The sequence below is a fragment of the Anoplopoma fimbria genome, chromosome 11 (assembly GCF_027596085.1).
Source record: "Anoplopoma fimbria isolate UVic2021 breed Golden Eagle Sablefish chromosome 11, Afim_UVic_2022, whole genome shotgun sequence".
Lineage (NCBI taxonomy): Eukaryota > Metazoa > Chordata > Actinopteri > Perciformes > Anoplopomatidae > Anoplopoma > Anoplopoma fimbria.
This window is the reverse complement of record NC_072459.1, coordinates 8448772-8466112: the sequence shown is the minus strand read 5'-3', so window position 1 is coordinate 8466112 and position 17341 is coordinate 8448772. Positions and strand designations below refer to the sequence as shown.

At 38.6% G+C, this 17341-nt stretch overlaps 1 protein-coding gene and 1 long non-coding RNA gene across 2 annotated transcripts in view; one reads left to right on the top strand and one right to left on the bottom strand.

The window, feature by feature from the left end:
- The window catches only part of LOC129098803 (myosin-11-like), a 32474-nt gene that overhangs the window by 4862 nt on the left and 10271 nt on the right, over positions 1–17341 (top strand). Inside the window, exons 3-27 of the mRNA XM_054607910.1 lie at positions 26–182; positions 1638–1665; positions 2342–2441; positions 2745–2774; positions 3154–3246; positions 3328–3391; positions 3489–3587; positions 3843–3986; positions 5049–5144; positions 5251–5369; positions 5458–5610; positions 5687–5860; positions 6527–6700; positions 8043–8157; positions 8250–8437; positions 8809–8930; positions 11117–11186; positions 11677–11837; positions 12309–12417; positions 13554–13685; positions 13767–13973; positions 14832–14969; positions 15053–15176; positions 15897–16068; positions 16930–17142. Coding sequence (XP_054463885.1) covers positions 26–182; positions 1638–1665; positions 2342–2441; positions 2745–2774; positions 3154–3246; positions 3328–3391; positions 3489–3587; positions 3843–3986; positions 5049–5144; positions 5251–5369; positions 5458–5610; positions 5687–5860; positions 6527–6700; positions 8043–8157; positions 8250–8437; positions 8809–8930; positions 11117–11186; positions 11677–11837; positions 12309–12417; positions 13554–13685; positions 13767–13973; positions 14832–14969; positions 15053–15176; positions 15897–16068; positions 16930–17142 — 3182 coding nt within the window. The remainder of the gene's footprint in view (positions 1–25; positions 183–1637; positions 1666–2341; positions 2442–2744; positions 2775–3153; positions 3247–3327; positions 3392–3488; positions 3588–3842; positions 3987–5048; positions 5145–5250; positions 5370–5457; positions 5611–5686; positions 5861–6526; positions 6701–8042; positions 8158–8249; positions 8438–8808; positions 8931–11116; positions 11187–11676; positions 11838–12308; positions 12418–13553; positions 13686–13766; positions 13974–14831; positions 14970–15052; positions 15177–15896; positions 16069–16929; positions 17143–17341) is intronic.
- On the bottom strand, positions 8337–9272 carry LOC129098804 (uncharacterized). The gene is made up of 3 exons (XR_008531611.1): positions 9204–9272; positions 8783–8944; positions 8337–8409 (listed from the first exon to the last, which is right to left on the bottom strand). It is a non-coding gene; the product is annotated as an uncharacterized LOC129098804 (long non-coding RNA).

Below are 17341 nucleotides of genomic sequence, written 5' to 3'. Positions count from 1 at the left end.
AAATGTTACTGGTTTCCACCCACAGACGTACTCGGGTCTCTTCTGCGTGGTGGTGAACCCCTACAAGATGCTGCCCATCTACTCGGAGAAGATCATCGAAATGTACAAGGGCAAGAAACGCCACGAGGTGCCGCCTCACATCTACTCCATCACAGACAACGCCTACAGGAACATGATGCAAGGTGACCTATATATATATATCAATATAAACAGCCAATATAAACAGCCTGTCAACAATATATCATTATTCCTTTTCTACTAAAAATGCAACTAAAAATGCAAAGTTTAAAGGGTCAGTTCACACAAATAGCAAAATAATAAATTTTAGCATATCAGATCCCTTAAGCCATTTAACGTGATCTGCAATTAAGGGTGTCACAATATAGGGGTATTAATGATAATGTGATATTAAAAGATGAAATATTGATATCATGAATATAATATAAAGGAAAGGTTGGTAAGGCTATAATTATTTAAATTTTTAACAACTCATCACATGCGGATGCTTTGTAAGGACCTCTTGTCATCACTTACATTTAGGCAACTAAACCAATTGGTTAAGTTTAGTAAAATATCTTGGTTTGGGTTAAAATAAGTACTTTTATTCAGTTGCGTGTTCATCGGGGGCGACTCCTCTGGTTGTATAGAAGTCTATGAGAAAATGACTCTACTTCTCTCTTGATTTATTCCCTCAGTAAACATTGTAAACATGAGTTTATGGTCTCAATCTCTAGTTTCAAGTCTTCTTCAATACAGCATGATGTTCATTTCATAAATTATGGTCCATTTAGAGTCAAATAGACCATAAAGCAGGGTATGCTTTAGGGTGGGGCTACTGTGATTGAAACAGTGTTGTCCGGTCTGGGTGATGACTACCTTTTTTTAAAGTGTGTTATAATTTCATGAAAGTTAATTGTAAAATTTCTGGTTGCCTAAAAAATGTCTTAACCAGCATTTGGTTGTACTTAGCTCCTCCCTCTCTTGTCATTTCTGGTTGCAAAAATCCAAGATGGCGACAGCCAAAATGTCGAACTCAAGGCTTCAAAACTGCACTCCACAAACCAATGAGGTCCACTTCTCATATACAGTCTATGGGAAAGAGACCAGACTTGAAATATATATTTATATTGTACTAGTACTACTACTTGTACTGCTGTAACTACTATACAGTTCTAGGAGGAAAAGGTGACGTTTAAAAACGCTGACTTAGAGCACAATATACCTCCAAAACAAAATGTGTTAGAATCGTAGTAACTTATTATTTTCTAGAATACTTTTTCAGTCTCAGAGTAGTTTTTGAAAGTTACAAAATGAAAGCCTCGGAGCGTGAGCGTCTGGTCTCCGGATGGTCCGCAGCTGACCTCAGACCGACTCCGTTCTTTCCATTCAGCCCCAGAATGGCCATACATGGAGCAGGCAGACCAGATTACAGCGGCGGAGCCTCTGCATCCACCTGCTATTTTTAGACGTCGGGAGTGATGGGAGGCTAATCTCCCCCCGAACGAGATCCCCGAGCTGTTTTGCTCTCGTGTGTCCGCCTGCAGAGTTCATGTTTGGTGTGTTCAGCTCGGCTTCAACTAATGAGTTCAGCTTTCACATAATGTCCCTCCCTCCTCCCCCTCCCTCCCTCTCCACAGACCGTGAGGATCAGTCAATTCTCTGCACGTGAGTCTAAACAAAACTTTTTTCCATGCATGTGATGTGAACACACACACACACACACACACACACACACACACACACACACACACACACACACACACACACACACACACACACACACACACACACACACACACACACACACACTTCCATCACTTAAGGAGACGTTGCATTGACTTACATTCATTACTGGAGACTTCAATCATATGTTATCTCTCAAAGATGTAATGATTTACACTGTGGGGGACTTGGATTTATGTTTAGGCTGCATCTAACAATTCAAATCATCAATAAATCAATTATTAAGATTAATGGTTTGGTCTGTAAAATGTCAGAAAACAGAGATATGAAATGCTTAAAAGCTTGAAAATTACTGTTTTTGTCCAAAAAGGACAAAAATACTAATTTTATTATCATGGAAGACAAATAAAAACAGCAAATATTCACTTTTAAGACGTTAGACCTCGAGAACTTTTGCTTAAAATTGGCTTTAACGATTAATTGATTATCAGAATTATTGCCCATTATTCTGTCAATCAACTATTCGATTGATGTTCCATTTATTTCAGCTCTTATTTACTGTCATGAATGAATATTGTCACAGAATATAAAAAGAAAAACTCTTTCATCCTCCATCTCGTGTATCCTCCCCCTCGCCTCACCCCCCTCCATCTTCCAGAGGTGAGTCCGGAGCAGGGAAGACAGAAAACACCAAGAAGGTGATTCAGTACCTGGCTGTCGTTGCCTCCTCACACAAGGGCAAGAAGGACGCCAATCCTGTGAGTGGAAAATGTCATCGAGACGGTTAAAGATTAGAAACGAGCAGCCAAATAAGGATTTAACAAAAAACACATTACGAATACAAGTTAAAATCACAATAATGAACTTCAAGAACAGATCATTTAATGGAGTTTATTCATCTCGTCTTCTAGATGTAACTCCTCACTATTTTTTATAAAACACAATTAACTCTTACGAGACAATCTTACGAGCCCAATTTTTGCAGTAAAAACTATCTATACCATGAAGATAAACAAAGAGGATTTTCTAAACAATTTGTGTTTTTATGTTTCTTTCTTCAGCCGCAGCAGCAGGCAGGATCTCTGGCCTACGTGAGTAGAAAACTTTTACACAAGAAGTTTAACTCATCATTGATTCTTTTTTTGTGATTTGACTGCAACAAAGAAACAAACACAATCACAGAACTTACTGCATCACTGTGATGTCACTATACATCTAATATACATCGCTGTCATGTGCATGCTTACTGTTAAATACACAGAATAAGAACACATAGATAAGCATTTTACTTTACAGAGGGTGCTAGAGGAAGTATCCAGATGTTCAATTTAAGTAAAAGTAGCAATACTATAAGTTAAAATCCTGCATTCTAAATTTGTAGAGGTGGAAAGGTGGAAAGTAAAGTACCTCAATATTGTACTCATTTTGAGTAAAAGTACTCCGTTGCGTGTAACCTTGTTTTGGCTGCAGGGGGAGCTGGAGAAGCAGCTGCTGCAGGCTAATCCCATCCTGGAGGCATTTGGAAACGCCAAGACCATCAAGAATGACAACTCCTCTCGCTTTGTGAGTTTTTTATTCAGATTAAGAGTCACAACACTCAACATGTTTGGTTTCTCACGTACCTACTGTCTCCTCCATCCACAGGGAAAGTTCATCAAGCTCAACTTCGACGTGACTGGATATTTAGTCGGGGCCAATATCGACACCTGTATCCTCTTTAAGATCGAGTATATAATCCACTGTGTTTAAAATATTACATGAAAATAGACCTGGTTATGTTCTTAACCCTCTCCTGACCGGATCAGACCTGCTGGAGAAGTCTCGCTGTATCCGTCAGGGCAACACCGAGAGAGCCTTCCACATCTTCTACTACATGGTGGCAGGAGCCAAAGACAAGCTGAAGGGTGAGCAAGGAGACTTTAATGCCCTTAAATAGTCAGTTTGATATTTGTTGGAATATTATCTGATTTAGAATCAGTTTTGTCCCTGAACATCCAGAACTTTAAGAGATCCCCATACACGTTCAAGGTGAAAACAATCTTTGAAGTTGTTTGAAGATGAATAAATTCATGTTTAATAAATCCACGATGAGCCGCTGTACTCTTCCTCTGATTGAAGACTAAGTAGATTTTATCTGCTGTGTGTGTGTTTATGTACAGAGGAGCTTCTGCTGGAGGACTTCAGCAGCTATCGTTTCCTTGTTGCCGGCCATGTGGAGATCTCCGGTCAGGAGGACGACGAGATGTTTATAGAGACTCTGGAGGCCATGGAGATCATGGGCTTCACCGAGGAGGAGAGAATAGGTACAAACTGCTACCAGGCAGCAACGTCTGGTTCTGCCGAGTGAAGCCGATGCGAAAGTGTCTTAAAGCTGCATTCTCTCTAATGTCCATCAGGGGGCGACTCCTCTGGTTGTATAGAAGTCTATGAGAAAATGACTCTACTTCTCTCTTGATTTATTCCCTCAGTAAACATTGTAAACATGAGTTTATGGTCTCAATCTCTAGTTTCAAGTCTTCTTCAATACAGCATGATGTTCATTTAGTAAATGATGGTCCATTTAGGATTTCTACTAAAGATGGAAAGGAATCAGGAAATTAAAATGAATTTATTCCAGGAAAAGACTGCACTGTAAATTTCAATAAGTTGACTTTACTTAAAAAAAACAAAAAAAAACGGTTGCCTCAAAATTTTCAAGTGAAGAAGCTAATTAATTTTAAGTTGTTAAAGCAAAAAAGAACTGTGTTTCAGTAACTCATGTTATTGCAGTAAACATGAGCTTAGTTAATCAAAAAATCATGAACACGGTTGACTATAAAAGGTCAGTTCAGACAATTTAAAGATCTGAGTTTATCCGGGTTTTGCGGATGGTTCCTTCTCACTCAGATTTTTTATTAAAGGTTACCGAAGCTCATTAGTTTAGTTTCCTCACCAGAAAGTTCTCTTCACCAAGTTCATTTTAGTATAATAAACAAAGTAAGCAGAAATAACTAATAAATTCGTAGTTTCGGGAAACTATAGTAGGATTCTTTAAGCTCTGCTGTTGTCTTTTCCTAAATCCTCATTAATTCTCCTTCACACCTTTCCTTGACCTCATGACGTCTTCTATCGAGGTCAAGGGGAAGTGGTCAGGAATAGAAGTTCAAAAAGGTACTTTCTGAACATCACTTCCTCTTACTCTGAATATTTACTATCCTCTTTAGTGGAGTTATTCACAATCCCCACTAGGTTTTACTAAAAGACATACAAAATAAACCAATACACTGATTCCAACACAACAACTTGCATGTAGTTTAGGGCGTTCATCGTGCTGCCGTTTTATGTTTGGAGATCATCTTTAATATCTATCTTCCTCCTCTCTGCAGGGATGTTGAAGGTGGTGTCCACGGTGCTCCAGCTGGGCAACGTCAAGTTTGAGAAGGAGAGGAACAGCGAGCAGGCGACCATGCCCGACAACACCGGTAACCTTTTTATAAAAATAATAACACCAACGGCGGCTCTGTGAATTAACCCTCTAAACATGAGTCTGACCTTCTCTGTATGCTGTCACCCATCAACCCCCTTCAGCTGCACAGAAGGTTTGTCACCTGCAGGGCATCAACGTCACCGACTTCACCCGCGCCATTCTCACCCCTCGCATCAAAGTGGGCAGAGAGGTGGTGCAGAAGGCGCAGACCAAGCAGCAGGTAAATGCAACCAGTTTGTTGCATCACTTTCCAGCAGCATAAAGCTGTAAAATCATCCCAAAATGAATCCTAAACTTTCTCCATCCAGGCTGATTTTGCGATCGAGGCTCTAGCGAAGGCTATGTACGAGCGTCTGTTTCGCTGGATCCTCGCCAGAGTCAACAAGACGCTGAACAAGAGTAAGAGGCAGTCGTCCTCCTTCCTGGGTATCCTGGACATCGCCGGCTTTGAGATCTTTGAGGTGAGTGCTTTTCAGCGAAACCAAACATTTTGCTTTGTTTCATCGTGCTAACGTCATTCTCTAATTTCTTCCTCAGGATAACTCCTTTGAACAGCTCTGCATCAACTACACCAACGAGCGTCTGCAGCAGCTCTTCAATCACACCATGTTCATCCTGGAGCAGGAGGAATACAAGAGGGAGGGCATCGAGTGGAACTTCATCGACTTCGGCCTCGACCTGCTGCCCTGCATCGAGCTCATCGAGAGGCCGGTCGGTTTGGTTTTATGGTCGTGGTTTTGTTGCCTAAACCTAACTGTTGGATGTGTTGCCTAAACCTAACTGTTGGATGTGTTGCCTAAACCTAACTGTTGGATGTGTTGCCTAAACCTAACTGTTGGTTTTGTTGCCTAAACCTAACTGTTGGTTTTGTTGCATTTGCCATCTTTGGTTGTTAATGGACTTGACAAGCTGTTGCACTCCGCCGTTCATCTGTTACAAACTGAGCAACAATAGACACTTTTACAGTTTGTAAAAAAATATCCTTACATTTCATAAGTGCAAGTGAATAGAACGTGATTGCAAACAAAATCAATGCCAGATTTGCACAACTGATGAATGCAAAAGAAAGCAATGTTTCTTCTTATCAATTATTCAAATCAATAAATAATGGGCTCGGTTTCTGTGCTGCAGCCGTCGACTGTAGAATTTATTTGGAAAGCAGGATTAAAAGCAACTGCAAGTGACTATAACTTATTTAACAGCCTCTTGTTTGATAAATTCCGATCCTTGTCTAGCCATAAAAACATATTTACAATATTCAATAAGAACTATATTTTTGTACCTACATCCAAACCCATATATGGACAAATGTCCTAACACCGATCACAAGGAAACAAATGTAAAAAGACTTTCTCCGTCTCCCTCTCCGTCCTGCAGAACAACCCTCCAGGTATCCTGGCTCTTCTGGACGAGGAGTGCTGGTTCCCCAAAGCCACCGACCTCTCCTTCGTGGACAAACTGCTGAACACCCACACGGATCACGTCAAGTTCTCCAAACCCAAACAACACAAAGATAAACTCATGTTCTCTGTTCTGCACTACGCCGGCAAGGTGAGGATCAATGACTGCTTCACGATGCATAAAAAACATCCTCAGAACTCTAGTAACAGTTTAGTTTAAAAGATGAGGTCATATTCTGTTGTGCGTGTATCTAAAGCCTGATTTATTCATAAATACACACAATGTAGTTTATTCTGACTCAATGCAACATTCATCCTAATACTCACTAGAAATGTGGATACCTCCGCCGCTGAAAATAGTCCCCAACAAATTTACTATTTGCTTCTGTTGTTAGATAAAAACTTAAGTGAAATGAAACTATATATTTTTGAGGTGTTTTTAAAGATCCGTTCTTATTCCTGAGAGACGGAATAACACATTGTTGGTTTTATTGTTTTCATGGAAAATACTGGAAATGAAACTGTCGTTTATATGCATTACTTCCACAGGATGACAGTGAAAATACTCTCAGACAAATTAACAATTTCCTCCCATTTGATAGAAATTTCAGTTAAATTATCCTGTATTCGTGAGTTGTTTTTAGAGATGTATTCTAATCTTGAGAGATACATCATGAGTTTTCATTTTTTATGAGAAATACGGAAATTCAACTTTAATATTCATTATTTCCATGATGATAATGAAAATATCACCTGCAGGCTCCTTTTCGTTGGATAAAAACTTCAGTGAAATGAAACTTAACATTTGTGAGGCGTTTTTAAAGATGTGTTCTTACTTTTAAGAGACTGACTAACACACTTGTTAGATTTCCTCTAGATTTCTAGAGGAGGATGATTATGGAAATAGTCCCAATAGATGCATTATTTCCTCTTCTGTTGGATAAAAATTTCAGTGATATGAAACTATATATTTGGCAGGTGTTTTTAAAGATGTATTCTTACTCTTGAGGGCCGTAATTAAACTTTGTTAGTTGTTAATAATCATGATTTCCAGAGGATGATGATGAAAATAGTCCACAACAAATCGAATTTGTCCTCCTGTTCGTTTGATACAAACTTCAGTAAAACGAAACCATGTAATAGTGTAGAATAGTCATGATTTATTTTTATAGATTTATTCTAATTCTTGAGAGTTGTACTAAGACACTGTTGGTTGTTAATATTCATGAATCTCAGAGAATGATGATAGATGAAGATAGTCATAGTGCCCAATAAATTGCCAATTTTCTCCTGTTTGTTTGATAAAAACTTCTGTGAAATGAAACCATGTATTTGTAAGTTGTTTTTAAAAATGTATGCCTCAGTAGGAACCAGTGGACCTGGAGTTTAGAGCCACAGACAGGAAGTCAGAAAGTATTCAGGGTCTGACTAACCTTTTTGGTTTTGGTCTTTTTATTAAGAATAACAAACACATCTTCCATTTACGTTTCCAGGTGGACTATAATGCAGCCAGCTGGTTGACCAAGAACATGGATCCTCTAAACGACAACGTGACCGCTCTGCTCAACAACTCCTCCAGCAACTTCATCCAGGACCTGTGGAAAGACGGTGAGTCCTCCTCCGTGATTCTGTCCTCACGTGTCTCCACATCTCTCTGTTCACGTTTATCACATGTGGTGTGAATCTTTCTCCGGTCTCAGGGGATCGAGTGGTCGGTCTGGAGACCATGACCAAGATGTCGGAGAGCTCGGCGCCGACTAAATCCAAGAAGGGAATGTTCCGCACCGTCGGTCAGCTGTACAAGGAGTCTCTGGGGAAGCTGATGACCACGCTGCACAACACGCAGCCCAACTTCGTCCGCTGCATCATCCCCAACCACGAGAAGAGGGTAAGAGATTTTATGTTAACATGAAGGGGGGAGACTCCACAGGTGAGTAGGGTAAAATATTGAACTAATGGATATCACCATGAAACTTCCCCAGTTAATGACTTATACTAAGATAATTCTTTTTTGCATTACAAGTTTTCTGAACTGTTGTGTGCAAATATGCAAATGAGGCATTATCTAATGGTAACTTTTGGTGAATTTAGGAGAAATCTACAGACTCAAATAGACAAAGTAGTAAAATAAATGTTTTCTTTCCACTAGTCTGAAAGAAGACATGTTATGGAAGAAAAATTGACCAAAATGTCAACATTGACCAGTGCATGTGCATGTCTCGAGTTTTGTTACCAATGACTGAGTGTGCTGTGCTGCAGGCTGGGAAGATGGACTCCAACCTGGTTCTGGAGCAGCTCAGGTGTAACGGCGTGCTGGAGGGCATCCGGATCTGCAGGCAGGGATTCCCCAACCGCATCGTGTTCCAGGAGTTCAGACAGAGGTGAGGAAAACCATCTAAGACCACAGTTGTGGATATATACAGTGGGTACGGAAAGTATTCAGACCCCTTTAAATGTTTCACTCTTTGTTTCATTGCAGCCATTTGCTAAAATCGATTCATTTTTTTTCGCATTAATGTACACTCAGCAACCCATCTTGACAGAAAAAACCAGAAATGTAGAAATTTTTGCAAATTTATTAAAAAAGAAAAACTGAAATATCACATGGTCATAAGTATTCAGACCCTTTGCTGTGACACTCATATTTAACTCACATGCTGTCCATTTCTTCTGATCCTCCTTGAGATGGTTCTACTCCTTCATTGGAGTCCAGCTGTGTTTAATTAAACTGATTGGACTTGATTAGGAAAGGCACACACCTGTCTATATAAGACCTTACAGCTCACAGTGCATGTCAGAACAAATGAGAATCATGAGGTCGAAGGAACTGCCCAAGGAGCTCAGAGACAGAATTGTGGCAAGGCACAGATCTGGCCAAGGTTACAAAAGAATTTCTGCAGCACTCAAGGTTCCTAAGAGCACAGTGGCCTCCACAATCCTTAAATGGAAGAAGTATGGGATGACCAGAACTCTTCCTAGACCTGGCCGTCCAGCCAAACTGAGCAATCGTGGGAGAAGAGCCTTGGGAGAAAGAAGAACCCAAAGATCACTGTGGCTGAGCTCCAGAGATGCAGTAGGGAGATGGGAGAAAGTTCCACAAAGTCAACTATCACTGCAGCCCTCCACCAGTCGGGGCTTTATGGCAGAGTGGCCCGACGGAAGCCTCTCCTCAGTGCAAGACATATGAAAGCCCGCATAGAGTTTGCCAAAAAACACATGGAGGACTCCCAAACTATGAGAAATAAGATTCTCTGGTCTGATGAGACCAAGATTGAACTTTTTGGCGTTAATTCTAAGCGGTATGTGTGGAGAAAACCAGGCACTGCTCATCACCTGCCCAATACAATCCCAACAGTGAAACATGGTGGTGGCAGCATCATGCTATGGGGGTGTTTTTCAGCTGCAGGGACAGGACGACTGGTTGCAATTGAAGGAAAGATGAATGCGGCCAAGTACAGAGATATCCTGGAAGAAAACCTCCTCCAGAGTGCTCAGGACCTCAGACTGGGCCGAAGGTTCACCTTCCAACAAGACAATGACCCGAAGCACACAGCTAAAATAAGTGAGTGGCTTCGGAACAAGTCTGTGACCATTCTTGACTGGCCCAGCCAGAGCCCTGACCTAAACCCAATTGAGCATCTCTGGAGAGACCTGAAAATGGCTGTCCACCAACGTTCACCATCCAACCTGACAGAACTGGAGAGGATCTGCAAGGAAGAATGGCAGAGGATCCCCAAATCCAGGTGTGAGAAACTTGTTGCATCATTCCCAAGAAGACTCATGGCTGTACTAGCTCAAAAGGGTGCTTCTACTCAATACTGAGCAAAGGGTCTGAATACTTATGACCATGTGATATTTCAGTTTTTCTTTTTTAATAAATTTGCAAAAATTTCTACATTTCTGTTTTTTTCTGTCAAGATGGGTTGCTGAGTGTACATTTTAGCAAATGGCTGCAATGAAACAAAGGGTGAAAAATTTAAAGGGGTCTGAATACTTTCTGTACCCACTGTATATTGTTGAATTATTAATGTATTTTATTATTATTATTTGTATTTATTTTTTATTTATTTTTAAATCAAGACTTATTATTATTATTATTTTTATTATTATCATTATTGTTGTTGTCATCATGATTTATCATTATTATTATTATTGTTTAGAGATATGGAAGAAAATATTCTTTGTTGTTTTTTTTTGCACTAATGGTGAATGTGTAAATAATGTGCTATAATCTTTTATCTAAGAAAATGAACTCCTGAATCATTAAATAAATGTTAATAAAAAGCATTGCCTTTGTGGATGCACAGTACACATTTACTGCTGTAATTTAAATGCACTGTTGTAGTTCCTCTCTGTGACCACTAGAGGGCAGACACAATCATTCAAACTCCATTTAAAACTTTCAAAATATAACAAACGAAGCATAAACTTAAATCATCATTTAATTCAAACATAGTTAAATGTCTTAAGCATTTGATCACCTGTGTCTGGGATACTTTTGTTTTTTAATTATTAATCTTATTCATACTTCATCTGATGCTTCATTAGAGTATTTTCTTGTTTGTAGATATGAGATTCTGGCTGCTAACGCCATCCCAAAGGGCTTCATGGACGGGAAGCAGGCCTGCTGCCTGATGGTGAGCCGGATAGAGCCGGACATTTTAATATATATTATTATAATAATATTAAATAGTATTATCAATACTGCTGATGAAATCTGTTTACTTTAACCTGCAGTGTCAAAGTGGAGACGATGTGCAAAAGTAACAGCTCAAAAACTAATTAACATGAATTTACTTGAAAATGGAAGTTTCTCCTGTTTGTTTCTTCCTCTCCTCTCCTCTACTTTCCTTTCCTTTCCTTTCCTTTCCTCTCCCCTCCTCTCCTCTCTTTTCCTTTCCTTTTCTCTCCTCTCCTCCTCCTCTCTACTCCTCCCCTTCCCTCTCCTCTCTTCTCCTTCCTTTTCCTCTCCTCTCCCTCCATCCCCTCCTTCCTCTTCTCCTTTCCTTTCCTCTGCTATTTTCCCCTGCCCTCCTCTCCTTTTGTCTCCTCTCCTGGCCTCCCCCTCCTCTTCTCCCCTTGTTTCTACTTTTGTTTCCTCTCCGTTTTCTTCACCCCCCCCCCCAGGTGAAGCACCTGGACTTGGACACCAACCTGTATCGTATCGGTCAGAGTAAGATGTTCTTCAGGACGGGAGTTCTCGCTCAGCTGGAGGAAGAGCGAGACCTCAAACTGACCGTTGTCATCATCGCCTTCCAGGCTCAAGCCCGAGGATTCCTGGCCCGAAAGTAGGAATAATAATACTTAAGTACAAGTTTGAGGTACTAGTATTTCAATGGAGTATTGATGACCTTTGCTCCACTGTACTTCGGACAAATATTGTTCTTTTTCCTGTACTATAATAATGTCATGATTTTATAGATTAAGATACAACTTTATTGATCCTCGGAGGGATTCACAAGCTTCCTAGAAGTATATAAAGTAATTAAAATGATATCCGCCTTTGCCAACTGCATCATTAGTTATTTTAATGCGTATTAATACATCAATTTTTAAAATTCAGTAATAAAATAAATATATATTATATGGCATTATGACTACTTTATGCTATATTAAGTATATGTTGACCTTTACTTTAGTGCCTGCAGGACAATAGAGTATTTCTTGCACTGTAGTATTACTACTTTTACTGAAGTACATGATCGGAGTACCTCCTCCACTTCTTGCTGTTTATAATAACACTATTTTATTTTTTTCAGGGCTTTCAGTAAACGTCAGCAGCAGCTGACCGCCATGAAGGTGATCCAGAGGAACTGCGCCTGTTACCTCAAACTGAAGAACTGGCAGTGGTGGAGGCTCTTCACCAAGGTCACACACACACACACACACACACACACACACAAACACACACACATAGTTCGTACAAAGATAATATGGTCACTGTACACCTGGCAAGACTGTTTATGCTCAAAAAATTTAACTATTATTAGTCTAATACATAATAAGTTTTAACAGTTTTACAAGTTAGATTTGCATGAGTTCTGTCATACAAACTTAGCGTGGTATGCTAAATATGACATACTAAACATGAGTATGTCGCTAATGTTAAAGTTCTAACGTGCTAAGATGCTAAATGTTAGCATGTTGACACCCAACAGTTGTTTAAGGGCTTAGTTTCAAGTTTTTATTTGAACTCTAAATCTAATTGTAAATTTAACTCCTGGACTCATATGATTTCATTACCTATGTCATCGTACTTGGTTTATGTTATTGTATTTATTTTGTTATGTCACATTGCTTAACCAAAAAAGCAGTATTTTTTTCAGTTTAAACAAAAAACCACAGGCTAGTGACACGAATAAAAAACTTAAATAAATATAGAAATAAAAACGTAGAAACAATAAAAAGCCAAATTGGTAAAACTATAAAACATTAAGAAAAAAAGTTAAATTTGAAAGAAAATGAAGCAACTACAACAAAAACGACTGGAAGTGAAATTCATAATGACATAGATTTAGATTGTTTTTGTTCATGTTATTCCAGGTTGCAGGTGCACAATTAGGAATAACTTAATTTTCTAAGCATATGCACAACAAATACGTTGGAGCTCCCTTCATCAATGCTACTAAAACATGTATAAAAAGAAAAACATGCAAGTAAAAATGAGAATCCAACGATAATTTATATAATATATAAAATGTAATATATTATTAGCATGTTGGTGTAACTTAAGCATGCTAACATTAGCTGTGATTTGGGCTGAATGCTAAAGTTAGCATATTTGTGTCCTACAGTAGCCACCTTACACAAACAAACCCTTAAAGTTTAGATCATAACTTTTGATCAGCACAGTTTTAAGTGGTTAGCATATAAGATGAACAAAGTTGTCTTTCCATTTATCATGTGTGGTAGATCATTTATTTCTTTATAAAAAGACATTTCCTGTAAATGACTTGAAGCCATGAGCTGTGTTTTAAAGAAGAAACTGTCTGTTCGTGGTTCAGGTGAAGCCGCTGCTGCAGGTCACCAGACAAGAAGAAGAGATGGGTCAAAAAGACGAGGAGCTAAAGGTGGCGAAGGAGGTGGCGCTCAAGACGGAGGCCGAGCTGAAGGAGGTCGCGCAGAAACACACACAGGTGGAACAAATCAAGCTTCTTATCTCCTTGTTTTTTTATCATTTTAAATGTTCTTAAAGTGACAGAAGTCTGTGTTTGCAGCTGATGGAGGAGCGAGCACAGCTGGAGACAAAGCTTCAGGCAGAGACAGAGATGTACGCGGAAGCCGAGGAGATGAGGGTTCGCCTGGAGACCAAGAAGCAGGAGCTGGAGGAGGTGCTGCACGAGATGGAAGCCCGTCTGGAGGAGGAGGAGGACCGCAGCAACGCCCTGCAGCAGGAGAGGAAAGAGATGGAGCAGCATCTGCAGGTGGGAACACATGATTATTTTTAGTATTATTTATTTTCACAATTAATCAGGTATTTATTAGCTATAAAATGTTATGAAAATAGATATTATTGTTCATCATAATTTTAATTTTGTTATTTTTAGTTTTTTTTAATTGTATTATTTTATGTATTTATGTATTTTTATTTATATGTATTCTTTACAATTTATAAGTTATTGTTTAGCCTATAAAATGTTAGTAAATAGATATTTTTATATAATAAGTAATATTATTGGTGTTATTATCTTACTTTTTTTTTTACAATAAATCGCTTATTGTTTGAATGTTTGTTGTTGTTATATTATTATTATTATTAATATCAATAATAATGTTTTTTAATTCTATTTTATGTATTTTGTATTTATATAAGTTTTTATTACAATTAATCGATTATTGTTTCGTCTATGAAACATAAGAAAATACATATTTGCTGTTTAATAATTACTATAGTTGTAGGTAAATATTTTGGGGATTAATCACTTATTATTTAGTTTATAAAATGTTAGAAAATATATATTGTTATTATTGTAAAAGTGACGTCTTCAAATGTTTAGTTTTGTTTGACCAACAACCAACAGTCTAAAACCCAAAGAAATTCTGGTTACAATGACATGAAACACATTAAAGACGCAAATCCTCATCATTGAGATGCTGCAAGCAGCAAATAATAAGTATAATAATAATAATAATAATAATAAAATTATAATAATATATAATATTCAACTTTATTTGTATAACTCCCTTTAATACACAAAAAGGTCCTCAAGTACCTCAAACTTAAGACGTAAAATAGTTGAGTAAATGTACTTAGTAACATTGCACCTCTGTGTTTTGTGCAGCTGATGGAGGCTCACATAGCAGAAGAAGAAGACGCTCGTCAGAAGCTGCAGCTCGAGAAAGTTTCTGTGGAGGGAAAAGTGAAGAAGCTGGAGGAGGACGTTCTGATCATGGAGGACCAGAACAACAAACTGCAGAAGGTACGAGGCGTTCAGCGGCTTTGTTTCGTGGTGTTTAACATATAATCGTATAATCAAGTGTGTGTTTCCTCGTGTCTTTACAGGAGAGGAAGCTTCTGGAGGAGAGGATGGCTGACATGAACTCCAACCTGGCAGAGGAGGAGGAGAAGTCCAAGAATCTGGGCAAACTCAAGGCCAAACACGAGTCCATGATCTCAGACCTGGAGGGTCAGTCTGCAAAACACTCAAAACACTCCAAATATCAAATATTTGTATTGGCCTCCAGTCATTTTCACAAACTCTTGTTTATATGTCTAGAAGACTGCAGCTGATCATTTTAAAACCTTCGTCTTATGAATCTCATACTATCAATCCGAAGCTTTTTAAAATTATCGTTTGAAGTACTTCCTTGTTTAATACAATAAATACAAAGTATACCTATACTGAAGAAAGATGAGAGGCTTTCGCAGGTAAAACAGTTGTATTATTGTAATAATTGTAATTTTTACCCTTAAGTCTTTATTTCTTAGGGGAAAAAATCTTTATAATTATTTAATTGATAAACAAATATGATATTGTATAAAGAAAATAATGATCTTGTTTGATTTCAAAAAGTTCATATGTTTCCAGAATTTAATATTAATAAGTATGTGGTTGTTTTTGTGTGTGTGTATGATCACCTGAAATTAAGAATTGTTGTGTTTTTGTTAGTTTAGAATGATACGTTTATATCTACATCTATGCACACGAGAGAAGTTTCAGTTTGTTGCAATCTGCATACTCGCCACTAGTTGGCGCCAAATCAAGTTTTAAAAAACTGGCCATTTAAGGATACCTGTTATGATTTACAGAGTTATAATACCAAAAGATACTTAATAATTTCCCGTAACATCTGTAAAAATTGAGCTTTTATGACGAGGTCTGTTCACTGTCTCCTCTCTTGCGCAGTGCGTATGAAGAAGGAGGAGAAGGGCCGTCTGGACATGGAGAAGGCCAAGAGGAAGGTGGAGGCGGAGCTTGCCGACCTCCAGGAGCAGCACGCCGACCTGCAGGCCCAACTAGCCGAGCTCCAAGCCCAGCTGGCCGCCAAGGAGGAGGAGCTCCAGGCCACACAGGCTCGGTGAGCAGATTACTTTTACAACATCGCAAAGTTTATCCTGAAGGTGGCGCTACAGGTCATTCTTTGAATTCAATGTATCTGGTAGAATTTAGGACTCAATTTAATATAAAAAATAAATGTTGTGTTTGTGCCACTAGGAGGAGCATGCGTATATACATTTGTTGGGTGAATTTTGAAGGTTTAGATGAAGAAAAATTGTGCAAAATATTATATATTATAAATCAATATAAGAAAATGTACAACAATTGTGTTTGAGAGGTAAATCGATGAGGAAGGTGCCTCGTCTCGTTGTGTTTCGTTGGAGTTTTTTTAAATATTAAGTTGATTATTATTATTGTGTGTATAAGATAAACATTAAGTTCTCTATTTGAGTTATTTAAGTTATAGAGAAAGGTAGGACCTTATCGGTGCCCACTCTTGTTTGGAAATTCTGTATTTCGTTTATTAAGAATTTATATGATTACTGCTCATTTTATTGGTTATTCTTGTTTTGTTTCATATTATTTCTTACTTGTTAAAAATAAATGGATTTAATGTGGTTTCAAGCATATTAAGATTAAGATAAGGGACCTGTAAAAATATCTTTTTCACAAAACAAAGGTCTAGATGTTGTTTTAAAGGCTTCTCAAGGCTGAAAGAAATAACATTCTGGTGTCATAGAAAAGATGACACATCTTTAATAATGTAATTTTTTTAACTGTAGGAAAAACTTCCAGGTTGTTAAAACTCAACAGAACAACACTGAGCCCTTATGGAAGCTAAACCTACTAAGACGTTTCCACTTAGCCAAGAAAGAAGCTCCTGAATTTGATGAGTCAGATGTGAAGATCTAAATTATTTCACAACCTTCTGCGTCCACAGCTTGGAGGATGAATGTAATCAGCGCGGGGTGGCGGTGAAGCGGGTTCGGGAGTTGGAGGTTTTGATCTCAGAGCTGCAGGAGGACCTGGAGGCCGAGAGGGCGGCCAGAGGGAAGGTGGAGGCGGCTCGGAGGGATCTGGGGGATGAGCTGAACGCTCTCCGCACCGAGCTGGAGGACAGTCTGGATACCACCGCCGCCCAGCAGGAGCTACGGTCCGTAACACCTCATGTTTAAACAATCACTGATTTAATCAACAGATCTGTAAAACAAAGTTTCTGCACAGAGATTCACACAAAAGCACCAGTTTAAATCTTCTATTTACCAGAAATGTGTCCATTAGTTTCTTGGAAATACATCATTCAGCTTGAAAAAAGCATTTAAAACATACTAATCGACTAAAGAAGTCTTTCC